Below are 21,707 nucleotides of genomic sequence, written 5' to 3'. Positions count from 1 at the left end.
GTTGTATTGGCAATAATTGTATTGGCATCATGTTATATAAATACATTTATAAAAATGTATGACGCACGTTTTCTTTTGACGATTGGCTATGCATTTTCATAAAATTTAAATTTTTATATCTCGCAATTTGGAGGATCAAAATAGGGAATTAGTTTTAAGGGTTGCTTTCTTTTATGGGTTTAATAAAATACATTATTATTTACGTTTACTAAATTTAAGGGGTAAAGTGCTACATTTCTTAGTGGATTTATTCGTTAAATTCACACTTAAAAGGAGTTGAACAGAGAACTTTTTTTTTTGGAAATTAAAATATTACTTTAAAGCGATTAAAAGGTACAAGCTAATACTTAATGCATTTATTAGGTCAGTGGCGGCTCGTGACTTTAGGAAGAGGTGAAGCGCAAAACCCAAAATATACCATAAACAGCAAAAACAAAATTTTAAAACACATAATAAAAAATTAATATTAGAGAGACACTTACCCACGCTTATTGTTACATCCGAGGCAGTATTTATTTACTTTTTAAAGATAAGGTCTATTCTTCGGTCTTTTAAAGCTGCAAATTTATCGATGATATCGTCATAAAATGGATCTACACTAAGTTCATGTAAAAGTTCCTTTTCAATAGAAATCTTTGCTAAGTTAGTATTAGTAAGCCTATTTTCTGTCATTGAATTCCGTAGGTATGTTTCAAGAAAAACTACGTTCAACTGAAACACTTGTAGAAGGAATGGTCACAATTAGACGAATTAATTTTGCAGCTTCTTTAAAAATATCACTATTTTCGTGTAACTGTTCCAGCAGTTTATCTAACTGAATATTGCGGTTATTTTCGTCAATATAGATAAAGTTTAATTAATTTTTTAGCCGTGGCAAATCAGTAAATATATTAGGGAAAGAGTCTTTTAAATTATTTAATGATTCAATGGGAAAATCCCTAGAATAGTCTTCAAACTTAGTTGTATCTATCAACGTAACAAAAGCAATTTTTTCCAAATCTTGAAACCTCGTATCAATTTGTCCTAATATTGTATCTAAAAGTTCATAATATAGAACTTTATACTTTTGAAAAAGTTCTTTGGTCGTCAAAGTGTTTCGTCCATGACGATAATTCGATGGCACTGACACTCTCAAACTCTCGAAATCAAATAATGATTGGAAACTGTTTTCATTTCTCTTTACTTTAATAAGTTGCTGGGTGTTCTGAATTTGTGACATGCAAAGGCTAATATTTAGTGAACGTTTCTGTAACGTGTCAAAAAGAATATTAGTAATTTCGAAAATGTCACTAAAAATGCTGATGAAAAGACCAAACTCAAAATCATGGAGGTGGTTCAAGAAACCAACGCTTTGAGTTATTGAAGTTTGATCCGAAGTTTTGTCGTCTCTAATTTCAGCAAATACTTGTTTTAAACCATCCCATTCATTATGAATAACATTTACAATCTTAGAGTTAGATGTCCATCGCGTTATTGCTGACGTAGGTATTCTTCTTTTAATGATCTGATCAGCTACATAAGTTCTTTTTGAAGAATGATGAAAAAATGAGGAAAAACTATTCACATTTGCAAAAAAAATACATTGTGGTATAGTACTGCAACTCTGTTGGAGTACTAAATTAAAACGGTGGGCTGCACAGTGTACAAAAACGGCTTGTGGAGCTTCAACTTTAATTTTTGATTGCAGACCATTTATATGTCCAGACATAACACTAGCACCGTCAAAACACTGCCCCACTAATTTCGAACGGTAATCATATTTTTCTATTCTTTTGGTAACTAAGTTAAAAAGAGCATCAGCTGTTCGGTCCGAAATTACATCGAAAAATCCTAAAAATCTTTCGACCACTTTCCCTGCACTATTAACAAATCTAATTATTATGCTGCATTGGGATTTTTGAAAAGTGTCGGTTGAATCGTCCACTTGAATAGAAAAAAAAGTACATTCTTTTATTTCGCGGTCTATATGTTCATCGAGATAATCGGAAATGCAGTCTATTAGTTTATTTTGTATAGTTTTTGAATTGGCAGAGAAAATAGATGATACCTTTTTATAATGCTCTAAATTATCTACTTAATTATTTATTTATTTACAGAAAAAATTAATGTATTTTGGCATTGGGAGTCAGTGGCGTAACAAAGTAGCCACCGGCCTGTGTGCGAAAATTTTGCCGAGCCCCAAATAAAATCAAAAATCTATAGGTTATTATAAAAAAAAGTAAAACAATTAGCTATACAATTTTTTTTTATCAAATAGTTTTCACCATGTTGTAGGTCACCTAAAATTGTTGATTACCATTTTAAAACTGCCCTAATAATGATATCACCAGGAAAATTCATTTTTAAATGCAAGGCACCTACTTGTTCTAATACATACTATTGGCCTATTGAGGATTCATACAAAAATAAAATTTTCTATAAATTTCCTGAGAGTGACATTATTAGGAGGTCCGAATGGTTTAAAATACTTGGTTTAAGCCCAACCTCAACAAGGTGTTATTTATGTCAAGACCATTTTGATGATATTTCATTTACTAATACTATACATACTCATTTAAGAAAGTGTGCTTTCCCAATTGCTGGCCCAAGTATTATTCAAAATGCCCCAGTACTGGTTGAGGCACAAGTACCTTGGGAAGGTACATTGACTTTATTACCAGCTATCATAATCCAGCAATCTCAATATAATGTTCAGAATGAACATAATTATGCTAGACCACTTTTTACTAGGTCTGACGAAAGGTATCATCAGTGCTTTGCTGCTAGGAAGTACCAAAACCACAATAAGTGAAACAACTTCCATTCTACCAGTCACTACTCAAAGAGGTACCTCACCTCGATAAGGTGGGAGTAAGATCCAGGGATTCTCCTTGAATATTTAAGAAAAAGGACCGATGACATCTAGAATTTTGGGTATACATCAGTGTTAACTAATTTTTAATATCATACTCTCCATAAAGAATATTTTAATTACAGGGTTAGTTTTTATATATTACCACTCCCCTAACATTTTTGGGTACCCTCGGTACAAAAAAGTAGGCGGTAAACGTAACATTTTTAGGGCATAATTTTGAGAAATATAATTGAGAAATATAATTAATTTATAAATTGTAATTTTTGTATCATATCCTCAAAATGTAGAAAAAGCAAAATACATACCATGGATAGTATTGTGCTAAAGCAGCACAAAAACTAATTGTATCAGGATCCCTTTTTAAGACAATAAATTATAAACTTACTTTACACTGACTTTAATTCTACCCCTACCCTTGTTAATTTGTTGATAACAGTGAAATTAACATTGTTAGTATCAAGCATTTAATTCTCAAAATAGGACTTAATAAAGAATATATTATATAATAAAGAATATATTATACTTAAATCTCTAAAATATTGTCTTACATAATTGACCCATTAAATCTTTTTTTGATAGAGGATTGGGCTGTAAAATCTCTTTCGCATTCTCTAAAAATCAATGAAAAAGTGCATTATTAACAATTTATTTTTTTGAAGGGCGTTAATGCATTAACTTAACAGCTTAAAAGCAAATTTGATGAATTTAATGTCAAAAAACTAACGAATTCAATTAAAAAATGTAAAAAATAAACTTAAATTACATACATTATCACTCTTAGCCTCTTCAAAAATTAAATTAATACACTTGCACTATTTCATAATTTTTTAGAATTTGTGATCGAGATTCACAGGCTTTACGCTGTTAAAAATTGATTTAATGGGTCAATAATTTTAAATTTCGCGCCATTCTAAAATTTTGAATGGCACGCCTTTCATTTCTATGACGGATCGGTATTACAGTAGACTATTTTACCGACTGTGACAAATGTCAATTATTTTAGTTCGGTTAGACCGCAACCGTACGCTGCAATCGAGTTTAGGGTAAAGATGGTGCCTACTTGTCACTACAGGATTGAACCCTCTCATACTTTTAATTACTCTATGATGATGATAGTGTCAGCTGACAAATTACGAAGTTACTTCAACCAAACACGTCCAAGCGGACACGATTGGTTATGTTATAAAGGGACTGTTCAAGATGAACCAAGGGCTTAACCGCGGTTAAAACCGATAGATCGCTTGGAATCGGTTAAAGTTTCAATTAACTTGGAATAGCTGATCCTTATAGTCACGGACTGAATTGTATAGAACTTCATGTTTTCTGACTTTTTCAATTAAAATTTCGTCCATTTTGAGTTAAAATTCCACTACCTGCACTAAAAACACTCTTGCCAAACTCTGAAACCGTGCTATCAGGTGTGTCGAATATGTAAATTTGCAGAAAAAGAATTGTGCTGTCACTTATTACTTGCCGTGATCTGCATTAGGTGACTGTAGTGAACTTTTAAACTTATTTATAAACACGCATAAACTAAATAGCACATATTACGGTGTGCCGTAACCTTGCGTGATAACATGTAAGCGCACGTGACGTGATAATAGTCTGTTTGCGCCTTAACAGTATTGACATATATCAACAATGTCAATTTGCCGTGGTGTCAATGTCAAAGTTTTTTAATTTTCATTATTAAAGTTTTAAATTTCTCATATCGTATTTTAATATGTTTTAATATATAATTTAAGTTAAATATAACCCAAGTTTGTCTTTTATTTATAAGACTAAGTTATTTTATGTTTTGAATAAAACTATAGGGAAAGAATATCAGCGCATGCCCATACGTGAAATTGAGCAGGCGCATAAGTTCATAGGTTTTTCTGTATTCGGTAAAGTATACACCCATTGATCGTTTGATCGGGAAAAAGTCTGATAATTAGTGCTAATTGTGCCTTTATATTCCTATTAGATTATTGAAATTAATCTGGTAAGTGCCCCGTTCATTTTGATACCAAATTCATTCATATTGACAATGTATATACTGTAGAAAAGCCCTTTAAAGATGGTTTTTGTGGCAGGAGAGATAAAGAAATATTTTTAACATTGTGACTAATTTTATCTAGTAATAAGTTTTAGCTACATTATTGTCTTTTTAGCCAATTTAAACAGGTCACATTAATATTAGAATTCTCCCCAAATATGCCTCTCCACAGAATTTTAACCTCAGACACACACACACACAGCTAGTTTTATTAGAAATTTTAAAAATAGAAATTCTGGATTAAATTTAGGCTGGACTCATACATATTCCAGCTGGATCTGTTTACTTTCTACCAAAAAAGTTATTTATGTAAAACTAAATAGTAATGGATCACTTATCAACTAAACCAATGCTGAGACAAACCTGCTTTTAGTGTTAAACTATGTCTGATCACGAAGAAACAGTCACCACTCCAGATGACCTGGACAAGGACCACCCGGACTCCATTTACAAACCACCTCCAGAAAAGACCATCAATGAACTCCTAGAGATCGATCAGGAGGATGAAAGTTTGAGGAAATACAAGGAAACCTTATTGGGCCAAGCCCAGACTGGAACCATTGTTGTTGGTCTGAAAACATTTATTGACCCTCTCAATATAATTTGATATTAATGTTTTTTGTTTTATTTCAGAGCCAGATAACCCAAGGAAAGTAATTGTAAAAAAACTGGTACTGATACCAGTGGATCGTCCTGAAATATCCTTAGATTTAACCGGAGACTTGTCCAAATTGAAAAAGGAGACTTTTGTAATCAAGGAGGGGGTGTCCTATAAGATTAGAATTGAATTTATTGTCCAAAGAGAGATCGTCCATGGCTTGAAATATGTGCAAAAAACTAGTAAAATGGGTCTGCCTGGTAAGTCATAATTAATTTTATTTTTTAATTAGATATGCAGAGCATGTATCTTATTGTTACAACCACAATATTTTAATTGTTTATATCTGGTGAGTCATATAAGATCGGTAGGAATATGGCTTTATGTTCATGTTTGATCTATAAGGGTCTGGCCATAATAATAACAATAACTGGAATATTTTGAACTCAATATTATGTAATAACTCATAATTAAAATTATTTATTTATTTACGGACTTGCCATTTTACAATAAATAGAACTAATTACTAAATACAGTATAGATATACATTGCTATATAAAAAAAAAAAAAATGAAAGTATATATCACAATATATGCCTTAAAGATCCTCTAAATCTTGCCTCTGAAGTTCCAAAAAAATCTACAGATTGTTGCATAGAGTTTGCATTATTTAACATTCTTGTAATAGGGTTATTTTTGCCATAATTTGTAGAATGGTAAGGAACATAAAAAACATTAGTATGCCGATTCCTTCTTATAGGTACATTCAGACATACTAGATTTAAAAGATCTGGACAATCAATTACATCATTAATAATCTTGTGAAGTAAACGAATTTCAAAATTTAGTCTCCTCCCTTCCAAAGTATCAAGATTAAGTAGCGATCTTAATTCACTATAAGAATAATCATCTCTGATATAACCACACCTGTAACCAATATAATGAAGAAACTTATTCTGCATTCGCTCAATTGCAGTTACATGTGTTACATAACAAGGGTTCCAGATAGGTGAGCAATACTCTAGAACACTTCTAACTAGCAAGCAATATAGTTTCTTTATCGTAAAAATTGAAAAGTCCTTACTAGACCGTATGATGAAACCTAACATTCTATGAGCCCGAGAGATAATACCCGATATATGAATTTGCTGTCCAATACAACACCAAGATCCTTCATTTCATCGGTAACCTTTAAGTTAGTATGGTTGGTGGAATATTTGTAAGAAATAGGACTTTTTACTCTTGAAAATGATATTTGATAGCATTTTTTTACGTTAAGGTCCATATGATTTGCTTGACACCAGCCATAAAAATTATCAATGTCTTCCTGAAGACGCTTAACATCAGTCATTGTTCTACTAGGCCGAAATATCTTTACATCATCTGCAGACATTAGTACCGAGCTATTTTTTATATTTTGAGGTAAATCTAATAGGAACAAATTGAACAGAAGGGGACCGCAGTGTGACCCTTGAGATACCCCTGATGAAACAATTATAGGTCTAGACACCGAACTACTATATTTGACTCTGCATTCTATCAGTTAGAAAACCATATCAGATTTGTATTGGTAGATCTATTTTTTATGAAACCATGTTGCTCACTATTAAGTATACCACGACCATCACTGTACAGTTTTTTAGCAACAAGGGAGTCAAACAGTTTAGGTATTTCACTCTGAATGCAGACTCCCCTTTTCACTCTGAATGCAGACTCCCCTAGTATGACATGTTATGTACCAAACAATGCCATGAAATTTATGTGTAATGCTTCTATCAAAATTATGTTAAATCAGGATCTGTGTCAAAATTTAAAAAAAGTATCTGTCATCCCTATTAACCCTTTACTGCATGAATTTTTTGTTTTCTTCGAAAAAATTCCCAGGGATGGAGGAATACGCTTTATTTATGTAAAAAATACCAAAAAAAAATTTTGTTTAATATTTGTTTTATTTATTTATAAAAAAATGGAAAGTGACATATATGGAACATTATGCAAAAACATTATGATTTATTCAGTGTGGAACCTCAAAAAAACAATTTCGGTCTTTATTATAACACAAGAAAACTTTACATTTCGTACAAGACACAAAAGATTTATATTCACACAATGGAAACTTGCATCTTGATCTTTGTTGTTCACTCCATTCTGGTAAATGGTCAATACTATCAAGACGCACCTCTTGTTGAGGAATTTCTTTGGTAGGTCCACGCTTTTTTTTTATAGCATATAATGTCTGAACCTCTGCTACTCTTCTTTTATATTCTTTATTAGCATTGCATAAAGAATCAGCAATGGTCAGCTTGAAGTCCTTAAGAGGTAGGTCACATTCTTTATTGCTGCGTCTCCACAATAACCAAGCATTTACGCAACACAAATCCAACATGTGAAAAAATATGCGTAAATACCATTTCTTTGATCGAATTTTAATCCTATAAAATCCCAACATGGCATCCAGAAGGTCGACGCCTCCCATATAATTATGGTAAACAAAAACACTTCTAAGGCTTTAAATCATTTTATGAGTGTTTCCTTTTTTGAAAAATCTTTTTTTCTCACCACGAGGTTCAGAACCAACAGTATAGCCGCCTAGAATTTATAAGGAGAATTACTAAGAAACAAGACAAATAAAGGATTGAGATTCATTGAAATTTCTCATACATTTTAGGCAGTTCAAAGGCATGCCTATAATTTCTTGTTAATTTATTCTATTGTTCACTTTTCCTAGGAATCTGTCTTCAATTTTGATTAATTCCAGGCAGTTAAAGTTTTATTTCTTTTAGGAATTTAAAGTGTTTTATTCGAATTTCTTGTCAATTACATAATTACACTTTTTCCAGACATTGACTTCAATTACCTGGAACAAGTTGTAAATGGCTTTAACAATCTGGAAAAAAAGGAATTGCTTCAAATGCCTGAAAGTTATGAGACATGGCTTTGAATGCCTGGAATTCATGAGAAATGGTTATATATTACAGACTTTTGGATTAAATATCTGTATTAATTCCAGGCGGTTATTGCCTGGAATTAATACAGGTAATAGGTAGAAAGGGTGGTCACGACTTTATTATGATACCATGACACTGTTGCAATATCCACATTATTTATGCGAGATATTTTTTCTTTTATTGTGCCACGACCAGTTTTCTTCATATCTTTTTCAGATGGTAATGTACATGGTATACGATTGGCTCTCACTGTCCCTAAAGGCAATATCCCTTCTTTATGTAAGTAAATCATCAAAGGTATGCTAGTAAACCAATTGTCAAAAAATAGTTTATAGTTGTTATTCCTTGGAACACTCTCGGATAACCTTATTATAACATTACTACTCATTCCTAAATTGGGGCGCCCGTTAGGAACTTGGTTGCTTTGGGATCCTGCAAAAAGGTCGAAATCGTAGCGGAATTTCCGGGTTCAGCTTCGTTATAAGAACGAAGTTCTTATAACCCCACTTGTGAGGTTTCTTAGGGTTATATTGTTTTAGTAGTTGACTTCTAGCTGTGGTAGGAATGATTTGCTCGTCTATAGCAAGGTGTTCTTCACGTGGTACCAATAGTAGTCTTTCTCTTATTTGGGTAAGAAAAGGTCTAATTTTGAATAACTTATCGTGACCTGGTTGACCTCTTTGGATCATTTGACTATTGTCATTGAAATGAATAAAGCGTTTTATCGTCTCGAATCTATTGCAGCACATAACCTCAGAAACAGCAGGATGGCCTAATGAACCATTCCAATAATCTCTTGTAGAAGGCAACTGTATTAGAGAAGTCAAAATGTTGATTCCGATGAACTGTTCAATCTCATGACTTTTTGTATGGACAGGCTTGTGTGGTTGACACTGGATATTATACAAATTACTTTGCTCTGTAATGTAACTTATGAGCTCTTTTAGGAAAAGGAATTTGAAGTATTCTACTGGAGTTGCAAGCGTACGAAATGAATCCGGAAGATCCTGACAACCTCTAAATTGAATTTCGTTATCGTTTTTCAATAGATTACCTTCGTGCCATTCAATATTCTTTGATATTCGTTTTCGAATTTCTGATAGAGGCATATCGTCATCAGATGAATACTCGGATTCTGAATCTGGAGCATTTTGGTTGGTTTGTATTTTTGAATTTACACAACTTTCACTTCGTCGCCAGATAAATCTGGATCATCACTTTCATCTATATTAGCTACATATTGTAGAGTACCATAAAATTTCTTTGTGTCCATAACTGAAAATAATAGCAACCAATGTAAACATAATTGCATATTGTTCCATATATGGCACAAGCAGAAAATCGTAAACATAACCTCCTAAATTACCATCAAATGAAAAATAACTTACGGTATAAGACAGCTTAAACTTCACCCGTAATGCCAATAATTTTTTTTCGATAATATTATAATTTTAAGAAACAAAAAACTTGCAAACAAAACGTATCAATCAGCTGCTAGCGTGAAATAGCGCGCGGCAGTCTCTGACGCGAAATAACTGTCGTATAATTGAACAATACTATCGATGTGTACATTTTGCTGTGTAAGCGGGTACGTTCCAAATATGATACAGTATGCAGTAAAGGAATATAACTTAATTTTAGACAATATTTTTATATTTTTGTAGTTTGGGTCATATATGGCACATGATGCGGTAAAGGGTTAATAAATCAAATAAATTTACACCAATTTCATTCGTGCCATAGATGCCTAAAATGTTTGAAAATATTTTTAAGACTGGAGTGGTGGACTATTATGTACCTAATTAGTGTTTAGAAGCGGGAAAAGGTATAATAAAGTGTGTTTCTCATTTTAGATTAGACATTGTTTAATAAAAGTATTAATAGTCTTTATCTGCAAGCTCTTTTTTTTACATATTTGTAGTGCAAATGATAATGTTGACATGTCCTTTCGCAATAACAAAATATGATAGGGTAGTCTTCCTTTGACTATATGATAAGATTATTGAGTATGGACTAAATTAAAACAGTAAACATAATTGTTTTTAAAATTACAACCACAATTCCAAGCACACAAACTATCACAACTCAGAAAGGCTAAAGTGCGAAGGAATTGAATTCGTTGTAAGACCAAAACTTGTTTGTGTCAACAGAATTAATTATCAAGGCATATTTCTTATACATCCAGCAAACAGTTTCCAAAATACAAATGCAGGTTTTTGCAGTATAAAGAGAGCTGTGCGAATAGCCCTACAATTCCCCTGAAAAGCAGATATGCCATATCTGAAATGAGAATTAGTTGGTGCAAAGTAGGCACTCTGAGTTATCAACTTTCATATTTCACTCTTAATATTCTGTAATGCAAAGAAGTTAGATGATAATATTGGTAATAATACCTGTGCCATTTTTTTCATTGAGAGACATAATATGGTCATTACTCGCTCAATCATTATTTAATTGATATTTAAATATAAAATATTAATTTTAGTGATGTTAAAAAATAAACTTACAAATTTAGCATTTCCTACATTTTTTTTAACCAAAAACTCAAGTTTTTATGGGAGTAATAAAATATTTAACCATCCAAGGACTCTTGATAAGTTTGTTTCTTTTAAGGTATTTATGATAGAGAACTAAGAAAGATGTTGCTTTGTTAACAAAATCTTGGTGTTTAAACAATAAAGCTTTATTTGTCTTTGACTATAGTCATATAAAACTTTAATAATAACTATATTCTTGATTGAGCATATTTCTGAGAGTGTCTAATTACTATTGTGCCAAAGAAGGATGGTTTCATTGGCAAATGATGTACACTGGCCATTTTTTATCACTAATGGCAAGCCATTGATATAAATCAGGAATAGTAGCTGGGCCCAGCACAGATCCCTGTGTCACACCAGCAGATCACCCTTTGACTTCTGTTCTAGAGGTCAAAGTCAAATATTGCTTTATTGTTATAATATTAAAATGTTTTTAACACAGCTAGAAAAATTAAAACTTACTGCAACTGCAAGTATAAAATTTAAAATTAAAAAAGAAATATTTAAGACACAAATATAAAATACGAACATACATACAAAAACATAACCATTGATCTTATTTATATATAATCAGTCACTTAAAGTATATCATTAAAAAATTCTTTAACAGAGTAATAGGTCTTAGCAGCAAGCAATCTCTTTAAATGTTTTTTGAAAATCCTAGGCAAAATTAAGTTTTTAATAATGATAGGCAGATGATTAAAGATAGAAATGCTATCGTAAAAAATTGATTTTTTTGTTAAAGCTGAAGTAGGTCGAGGAAGGTGCAAAATCATCTGATTCCTGCTTGGGTACCGAGCACTCCTGACCATGAACCTTTCTCTGTACTTATAGATTATGCAAGCAATCTCAAGAATATACAGACATGGGAGAGTTAGTATTTTATGTTGGTAAAATAGAGGACGACATGAATCCCGGGGGTTAGCCCCACATATATATCGAATGGCCCGTTTTTGAATAACAAACAACATTTGAATAATGTAACTGCTTGCACTGCCCCAGAAAGCGATACCGTAGCGAAGGTGGGATTCAAAGAGGGAACAATAAACGGACTTGCCAATTTTTGGACCAAGTTCCTGTACACTGATCCTGACAGCATAACAACCAGATGTTAGCTTTTTGGCCAGAAGATTTATATGTGTGTCAAATTTGAGATCTTTGTCTATGAAAATTCCAAGAAATTTGCTATCAGGGTTAATCTGAATTGGATCAAGATTACATTTAAAACATAGCAAATCAGTTTTTGTTGGATTTAATGTAAGTAAATTAGAGTCTCACCACCTTTTTACCATCTTAAGATCCTCCAGGATGATCTTATGGAGAGAATCTGAGTCCAGAGCCTGCCACAATATTGTGGAATCATCTGCAAATATATTGAAGACACCGCGAATAGAGAGACCAGCCAGATCATTTATGTAAAGCAAAAATAGAACTGGGCCTAACACTGAGCCCTGAGGCACTCCCCATCTAATAAAGCTATATTCTGAGTGCTGAGTATTTTGACCCAACCAAAACCCGTTGCCGTCGACCTCGCAGGAATAAAGAAAACCATGATAGAGGAAAGCCTCTAAAACCATAGCGGTGGAGCTTCAGCAGCAGAATGTCATGACTAACACAGTCAAAAGCTTTTGACAGATCACAAAAAACAGCCGCCGAAACTCCCCCGCCATTGATATGAGAGTACAAGTCCTGAAGAAGATGGTATGCAGCATCATTTGTATTGGTATTCTCGCGAAAACCGAACCGACACTTACTAAGGATGTTATTTGTATTAATAAAAGACAGCATACGAGTTTTCACCAGTTTTTCTATGATTTTTTACATGGTGGATAGAAGTGATATTGGCCGGAAATTAGAAGGATTCTCCACGTCTTTTTCTTTGTGGATTGCTTTGGCTGTTTTTAGACAAGAGGGAAATGTTCCTGTTTCCCATGACTGATTAATTGCTTTTACCAGGACCGTTAAGGCTGAATCAGGAATATTGAGAAGAATGTTTGCAGATATGCACAAAAGTTTTTTATCGATTTTAAGACGCCTCTTAATTCTGTCAGATCAGTTGGAAAAAACAGAAAGGAGTCTGAAACGTTGACAGCTGATAAGTAAGTCATTGGATCTACTGATGGAGTCAAGCGTTATTGGAGATTATCTGCTATACTGCAATAAAAGTTGTTAAGCGCGTTTGGGGAAACTTTGGAAACAATGAGAGTTTTTATTGCGTATGTCGTTTATAATATTCCAACATTCCTTCTGCGAATTTTGGGACTTGATCAGCCTGTTGGAATAATATTGTTCCTGGGAAAGTCTTATTAAGCGACGAAATATGAAGCGATATTTAGCAAAATACTCATTGAAATAAAGAGATGACGTATATTTCCTGATGGTATGGAGCGAACGGAGATTTTTTGAAGAAATAGTTAGACCCTTAGTAAACCACTCTTTTTTAGACAGTTTTTTGCGTTTTATCTTTTTGATAGGAAAAGCTGCATTAAACGAGTCAACAATCCTATTGTGTAAAGCAGATATAGGGTCATCTGATTCAAGAGTTGTGTCCCAGTTAGAAGAGGCGGATAAATTGTTAAATTGTTTGTAATTTGTAGTGCTAAAAACTCGGCCAAAATGTGGTAGAGATTTTGCTTGCTGTTTAGGTTGTAAAACGTTAAAAAAAGACAGTGCAGCATTTTCCGGTACATATAGTGATCTCAGAACAATAGTTAGAGCACATATAGTCAATAGTACTCGAAGAGAATCGAGCAATACGTGTCGACGATTTAACATGCATTTGCAAGCCATAACACTTAAGCAGATTACTCAAGCGAGTTGTGCATGCAGAGCTCCTATCATCAAAATTTACATTAAGATCCCCCGCTACAATCATGTTTGCAGAGCCCGAAATACCAGACAGAATTTCATTCAGATTTCTTAGGAGTACCTCAATGTCAGAGGAAGGCGACCGCTAGATGCATACTATATATAAATTTCGAGATCTAAAAAAAATAATGGTCAATTCAAAGACCCGTTCTAGTAATAAGTAATTAAATTTCGTTATTTGTTGGAAGGGGCTCTGTTTTAAGAAAACTTCATCCATCAATATCATACAACCCCCGTGTACAGATTGAGATCTACAAGATTTAGATACAACCACGTAATGGGCCACTTGAATCAGCTCATCCTGCTTCAACCAATGCTCTGTTAATAAAACAATTTTAGGAAAGTTATGGCTTTCCAAAAACAGAAAAAGTTCGTTAGTTTTATTTCTTAATGACTGAATGTTGAGAAGCATAACTGAGAAAAGATCAGAAGGGTCCTAACCAGTCCTAGATGCAGCCTTGAAAACCATATGGTCAGAAATATCTTAAGAGAAATACAATCAAAAGGTTTGGCCAAATTACAAATCTGCAGTGGCCTCTCTACAGTTCAATCTTAAGTAAAACTACTCAAACAGATTTCTCTATCTTGGATCTACCATTTTCTTTTTTATAAGCTGTTCAGGGATCTTTGACAATGACAGAAGCAGTGATATAGCCCAGTAGTTAGAAATGTCATAATCACCTTGCTTGAATAAAGGTATAATGATGCCAAATTACTGTCTGATATAAGAATACTTCCATATGTTGATGAAAATAAATCGAACCTTTGGTCATTGCTTGCATGTCTTAAGTTAATATATCATCAATGACTGACAAAATTATTTTAACAATAATGCTTTAGCACAATCTTCGGCAAATTCAGCATTGTTCAATTTTTACAAGGCATAGAATTGAACATTGGGAAACTATACAGCAACGAATTTGAGCATTACTTGGAGAAGCGTTATTAGATATCTTGGTATTGTATTGGATCAAAAATTTACATGGGAACAGCATTTAAATGGTATCATAGCTAAGGATCAGAAGTCTTGCTCTTTTAAAGGTTACTACAAGACGCCGTTATGAAGTGAACCTCAAAGTATAAAGTAGTATATGAAGACCACAGGGGAAAAACGTGCCAAGTCATTTTTCTATTTTTTGACAGGAAACGAATTCTAAGGTTAGAAACACTACGATAATTACACAGCTTGCAAAATGGTTATTTATTTGCCATCATATTGAAGCTATGACCTTGCTCTATGTCCTCAATGACATTTTGTAATATAATATCAAACTGGTACTTCACTACAATGTGTCGAAGTTTCAAACAACTCGGAATACCGGGGAAAAAGGTGTTATGTCACTGACTTAGCACGTTCTTTCATTGTGTATACTTATACAATGAAAGAAATAAACTGCTAAATCAGTGGCGATCGATTAATTTATATTTAAATTTTGCTTAAATAATTATTTATACTCTGTTATTTATTTACCAAACATAAAGTATAATGTATTATTTTATTTATATGTAGGTATTTATAAAAGAATGGTTGTTATAATAGAAAAAAATAAAACTTCTCTTCTGGGTTCGGTTCTTATGGGATGAACTGAAAAAAGCTGTAAAAAACAAAGTATTAATTAGGCATGTAATTTAGTGACAATCAACCATAACTCACCAAGCCAAGGAGTTGTCTCTACTTGTGTTTTAAATTAGAATAAAAAAGCAGACTCTCTGGGGTGCAATATTTTTTTAACTTTTGCAGGTCCTTGTATTTTTCCAAAGGGATAGGTGTATCATCTGTATAAAAAAAATCACTGATAATTAAATTGTTGCAAAAGTCAAAACGAGCCTACTAACCAAAAGTTGCGACTGGTGGGTGGTAAAACTGGCCGTCTGGTATCGGCGGACCAGTGATTCTCTTTTTTTTTTTAGAGGTACAATAACTGACGAGTTCCAAAGACCATTGTAAGTATCTCGATAAAAAACTAAGCGAGAATGTTCCTTGGTAATTTTTAATTATCGGATTGGACGTGTGGCGAAGGACATTGTTTCACATACATTGCAGATAGAAAATCTGTCCAATTTTTAATCATATAACGATCAACTTTTTCAACAAGAAATGGTGCGGGCTTTAAACGAACGGTTTCTATGTGTTTACACCAGTCATCCGGTACTTCCGCCCGAAACTTTCCGTTTAAGATCCTCATATCCTTATCACATTCCATGTAGGAGTGACCTCGAATGGGGAATGTGACTTCAATGGACTCAAGCTTGGAACGACTAAGTAATGCAAAAATTTGAACACTGGAAAGTTCTTATTCTGTCCGGAGCACGAATCACAGAATATTTGTAAATTTCTATCTTCAGCAGGAAACTTTAAGGTAATATAATCAAATACAAATGAGCAGACTTCGTTCGCGCCTTTTTTTCCTACTCTCTCAGGATAACCATAGAAGAATACTTTAGAATTTGAAAGTTTGTGTACAATAAATGAAAATAATGATAACTGCCGGTTGTAGTACACATCATTCGTGGATAAATTCGGCATGGGGGGCAAATTTCTTCCGAAATCCATGCATATTGCGTCTGTGTCTGCCTTTGTTCGACTCCTCAACCTGGCCTGCTTTTTACGTGCGTAGAATACCTCGGCTTTCGCTAGATGTAGTTTTTGTTGAAACATCAAATCCTTAATGCCCTTTTCCTCTTGGCATGCATCAACCTTTACTTTTAATTGGTCGCAGAAGCGACAAGTATCACTACGGGGATATCCAAAGGATATATCACTCATATAGAGGATATATCATTCATAACTAGCCTTAACTTGAGGAAATTTTTCTTTAAACATATCATACATTTCTTTCACATTTAACTCGGCAGATAAATAAACTCTCTTAGTTTTATTAAGACTGTAGTGGCTTGATCTAGCCTTGAAACTTTTAATGTGTTCTAAAATTTTGTTTTTAGTTTCAACGCTTAGTTTGTATTTTCTATTCAAATGTCAAATGCATTTATCAATAGATGCAGTTCCACTCATCTGGAGACTCTTTTGTATGGTTTCTATTCTACGTCTTGTTAAACCATGTAGAGAAACAAACGCATTCTTGCAAACTCGCTCTTCAACTGCTACATTCTTACGAACTATACGCACCTTGTAATAAAACGTTGAAGTTCTCAGGACACTCTCATCTTCCGGTAATCGAGGTCGGCGCTGAGCCACTGGACAAAGAGTAATTAGACCTGTTAAATAGGCTGTTTGATAATTCCAACTTTTTATTAGATTAAACTTTCGTACAATCTGCAGTTATCTTTTCAAAACATCTGTATCGTCGGCATTGACAGGCATCACCAGTTACATGTAACTGAAGCCTCATTAACTTGGTAGCATCTCTTACCCAACCCGTACATTTTCTCTTTTTTATGCTTACTGGCTTTGTCTCATGATCTTCACAATCACTCAAATTATTATTGTCCATTGTATTGTTTTTCACTAACAGCAATAACAAACAAAACCTTTTTTACGCGGGTATCGTTAACCTTACTTGCCGAAGATATAAACAACGACTGCCAAACGACTAATTTATATACACGCAAGATAACGACAAAAGTGACTTAACACGTTCTTTCCTAGTACACCAATATTTATTCTTATTAAAACTGGTGACTGGTCACGTTATTCCCCTGCATGGCCGTGTATATAGATAATATACCTTTTAACCTATAATTTTTTTCTGATTAGTTCAATTGCACAAATTTCTTGACTTAACACATTTTTCCCCTGTGGCCTTCATATATAAAGTAGAATTATAACCGCATCTTCTTTTGCGACATCGACGCAGGTACTTTTGGGAGAAACTAAAGAATAACCCTTGTACTTAAGAAGACTGTATCTGGTAAAAAACTCCTAAAAAAATATTGTCTGTCTTTTTAAAACTTTACATACTATTACTTTCCTAGAATAATCAAAACTTCTCAAAAAGATCTTCATTTTCCAAGTGGCTCATAAGGCTCTATATCTTCTTTCTATTATATGGCCACTATGGCCAAGAAAATGGTCTGCAAGCCACTCTACATTTCCTCACAAGATGAATGTAGTCGAAAATCGATATTGCGTCATATGATTTAACTACTATTAAAGATCTTAACCAGGCTGTTTGGCGTTGTGTTTACCAAGCCAACAGCATCCACTTTTATCAACTAAGAATTATTGGCAAAATTGAATCTGCTACAAACGAATGCGTGAAATTTACTAAATATATCAAAGGCCAATAACCAATTAACCATTTATTAGTTAAATTTGTACAAATGGTGGAATGAAAGCTTTAATTGAGTTTCTCCTATATGTTTCATCTTCCCAATCGACCCAGCGTTGTGTGTATATAAGTAGGTCAAGCAAAAAAACTTATTTTATAGCCTATATAGAAAAGACAGTGTCCCCATGTCTTATTTAGAGCAAGCACAATCTCTTAAAGTAACGTAAATAGTATATTTTTTAAACATAAACATATTGCAGCAACATTCATTTCGTGTCATTTTCAGTGGATAAAATGACCCACATGGTGGGTTCCTATGCCCCGAAAACTGAGATTCAATCGTACACGACGCCCGCAGAGGACGCCCCGTCTGGAATGTTGGCCAGGGGCTCGTACACAGTCAATTCCCTCTTCACCGACGACGATAAGAACGAGCACCTCAAGTGGGAATGGACCTTCGAAATCAAAAAGGACTGGAAGGACTAAACTCCTTGTTGTTCTCGTTTGATTTTCGGTGCTTTTCTTTTTGTGGGGTAGGTGATCAAAAGTATTAAAAGTCAAAACAATATTAGTTCATAAGTTGTAAGCATACTTTTACCCGGTTTTTATATGCAGTATACCAGTAAACTTTAATAATGGCATTTTTACATATGGGAAATATTTTAATATGCTATTTTTTTAACGTGCGTGTGTCTTGGCATTGTTTTTTGAAGGTGTTGAAAGTTGTAAAGCACCAGTTTGCCTTGCATCCCTCAGGAACATTACTTAGGAATCTTAGAATTAGGGGTTTTCAGGGGATTTGGAAGGTCTTAACCTAAATCTCGTAGGTTAGCAGCTTCTAATCCCCACGAACTGTATTAAATCTTCTTCCATTAGGATTTCAATGTCTTCAAAATGTTTTTTTTTTAAATGTGTTAAATGAACGCTTTTGATACCAAAAATATCTAGTATGGTCATTTTAATCTTCCTTTTAAGAGTTTCTTCGCTTGAATAATAAATTTTGTGTTTATAATAATCGTTTTTAATAAATAAATTATGTTTATTTAAGTAAATTTGTAGTTTTATTTTTACTGTAAGGCCTAGGACGTTTTTTTTTATATTCTGGTAATATTGGAAGTAAAAATAGGGAAATTTTCGTAACATTGGCAACGTCATAACTTCCAGTGATGACAATATAGGCGATTTTCAGCGTGGTATTGGCAAGAACTTAATAAATATGCCTGGATTGCTAATGCATATGGTCACGATACCCAAAAATGACCACTGCCTGGTGGCCGCCATTTTTATAGTGGTTGTCTTTTTTATGTTGGTCACTCTGAACATTTTCAGTGTCGCCAACAAAAAAATATATTAAATAACGGTAATGAGTTTGACGCGTGAGTATAGCGGATTGCCTAGTTTTTGGCGATTTGTAAACGACGCTTGGGTATATAGCTTTCTCTTTACTTAATACATGAATAATGTATCACCATCCTTATTTGAATCGGTGAGTGGAAGAAGGGTCTAAGTGCGAAAATACACATTTTCCAGGAAATAAAAGAAATTAATTATTTCAATTAGGAAGGAGAATTTCGTGATAGTGTTCACAGGTAACTTGTTTATTAATTACCTCGAAGTTGTTTTATAGAAAAATAACATTTACAACGACATTGAAAACTGGTCTTTTTGCCAAAAATATTTAATGATTTTGGACCCTTCTTCCACTCAATAGATGTTTTCGAAACTTTTTATTTATTATTTAATTTTGTTTTTTACCACTAACGTATTGTAGAACTTTCTTTAAGTCCTGGATTTTTTTGTCATTAATAGGTACTGCTTCGGAATAGGCTTTGTCATTTGGAAGCTCTGGCCTCACGTTCGGTTTAACCAGTTTGAAACTGGAGGAAAATGCACCGCCAATGAAGTCAGAAACTGTTACATGACCTGGAGTTATAGCATCAAACGTAAATTCACAATATTTTGAAACACTGAATACATTGTTATTTCTCTTTTCGATAGGCTTACAGCTTTTTTTTGTAATACTGTGGCCACCAGTTTTTGTAGTCAATAATATCGTGGTACGAGATCCTTCTAAACTCAAATGGCTTGGTGATTCTACTTCTTAAAATCATGCTTTCGTATTCTTCTGGAAGAATGTCGTGCTTTTTGACTAACCTTTTTAATGTACCAAAATCGCGGTCACAAGGAAGGAAAGAATGTCCTCGAATTGGGAAATCGTGATAAATTTTTGAAAAACGTCCAGTTTCCTGAAGAGCCAGCAAAAATCCAACCATAGTATTATTTCGGTTTTGTCCAGGACAACCGTCCGTTGTGGTCCGTACACCAACTGTGGTGTTGTATTGTACGAAAAAACTGTATACACCAGAACAGCTGCTGACTCTTTATAAGGCTCAAATACGCCCTTCCCTTGAGTATTGCTCGCGTGTCTGGAGCTCTGCACCCAAGCATAGTTTAAACCTGCTGGATTCTATACAGAAGAGAGCTATTCGTCTTATCGACAAACCAGAACTGACAAAGAGTCTGGATAGTCTGGAGCACAGGAGAAAGGTGGCTGATCTCTGTTTATTCTACCGTTATTATCACGGTAAGTGCTCCTCTGAGCTGGCAGGCCTGATTCCACCCAGGGCTGTTCCGGCAAGAAGGACGCGTCTAGCAGTTGCGGCTCATCAACATCGAGTCCACCTGCCTACCCCAAGGACGTCGCTGTATCGGGACTCATTCATCTGGAGAACATCTTCTTTGTGGAACGGGTTTCCACCTCACATATTTCCCGACGCATACAACCTACAGCGATTCAAGATAAATGCCCACAAATATTTTCGCGCAAGCACCACTCCAAGAGCGACATAGGACTTTCCTCTTGTGCTTGTGTTTACCATAAAAAAAATATATATAGTCATGTACAAAAGTACACACTTCATTTGGCGACTTTTTAGCCTGGCCCTCGTGATAGGTTTAAAAGTATCCGCTGGAGTCCGTTAGATTATGGATCTCAAATAAGTATACCCATAACTGCCTATAGTAAAAAAATTCCTGTACTGGAATATTTGGAAGTGGTAGGTTTTGCATTTAGTCGAAAGTAAAACCGCCCACTTGGGGGTTATCTTGACATAATTTTTGAACGTCTTGCAACTGATTATAAAATTTTTTTCCACGCCTTTTGTGAACCATTAACTCAGCGGCTGCCACTCGTTTAGCATTATCATTTAGATTGGGATTTCTGAGTTTAGTGTCTAGTTCTTCACAAATAGAACAGACATCAACTGGGGTCACAAGGAGCTTTTCCCATTGCGAGTAATTGGCTTAATCGTTGAACTTGGTGATGAGATAGCGCATAAAGACTCATAAATGCTTTTTTACAATAAACGACCCTTTCATTCTCACTATTCAATGCGAAAAAGGAGAATGTATTACTTTTTTTTAAAAACATTACCTTCGGTGGGTTTATATTTTTTGCAAGGTTTTACTTCTAAAATGGGCTAACTCCTTCGAAATATGTATATCCCGAGGGAATTAAGTAAAACCCTTAAGTCATAGGTTTCATTGACTCAATATTCGAATGCAACCGGTAATCTAAACCTCTCACCTGCTGATTCGTAAACGTAAAGAGAGAGTAACTTAGTAAATAAAGTAACT

General features: G+C 34.0%; 1 protein-coding gene across 1 annotated transcript; it reads left to right on the top strand.

Annotated features, from left to right (window-relative positions):
- The first annotated feature begins 4,514 nt into the window (after positions 1-4,514).
- LOC126734960 (rho GDP-dissociation inhibitor 1) lies at positions 4,515-19,123 on the top strand. Its single transcript, XM_050438828.1, has 4 exons — positions 4,515-4,838; positions 5,266-5,461; positions 5,526-5,750; positions 18,358-19,123. Exons 2-4 carry the CDS (start codon positions 5,275-5,277, stop codon positions 18,555-18,557), a joined length of 612 nt encoding a protein of 203 aa, XP_050294785.1. The 5' UTR covers positions 4,515-4,838; positions 5,266-5,274; the 3' UTR covers positions 18,558-19,123.
- The last annotated feature ends 2,584 nt before the right edge of the window (positions 19,124-21,707 follow it).

The sequence above is a fragment of the Anthonomus grandis genome, chromosome 1 (assembly GCF_022605725.1).
Source record: "Anthonomus grandis grandis chromosome 1, icAntGran1.3, whole genome shotgun sequence".
In the NCBI taxonomy this organism is placed as follows: domain Eukaryota; kingdom Metazoa; phylum Arthropoda; class Insecta; order Coleoptera; family Curculionidae; genus Anthonomus; species Anthonomus grandis.
The sequence above is the reverse complement of the archived record's forward strand: the minus strand, read 5'-3'. Positions and strand labels throughout refer to the sequence as shown.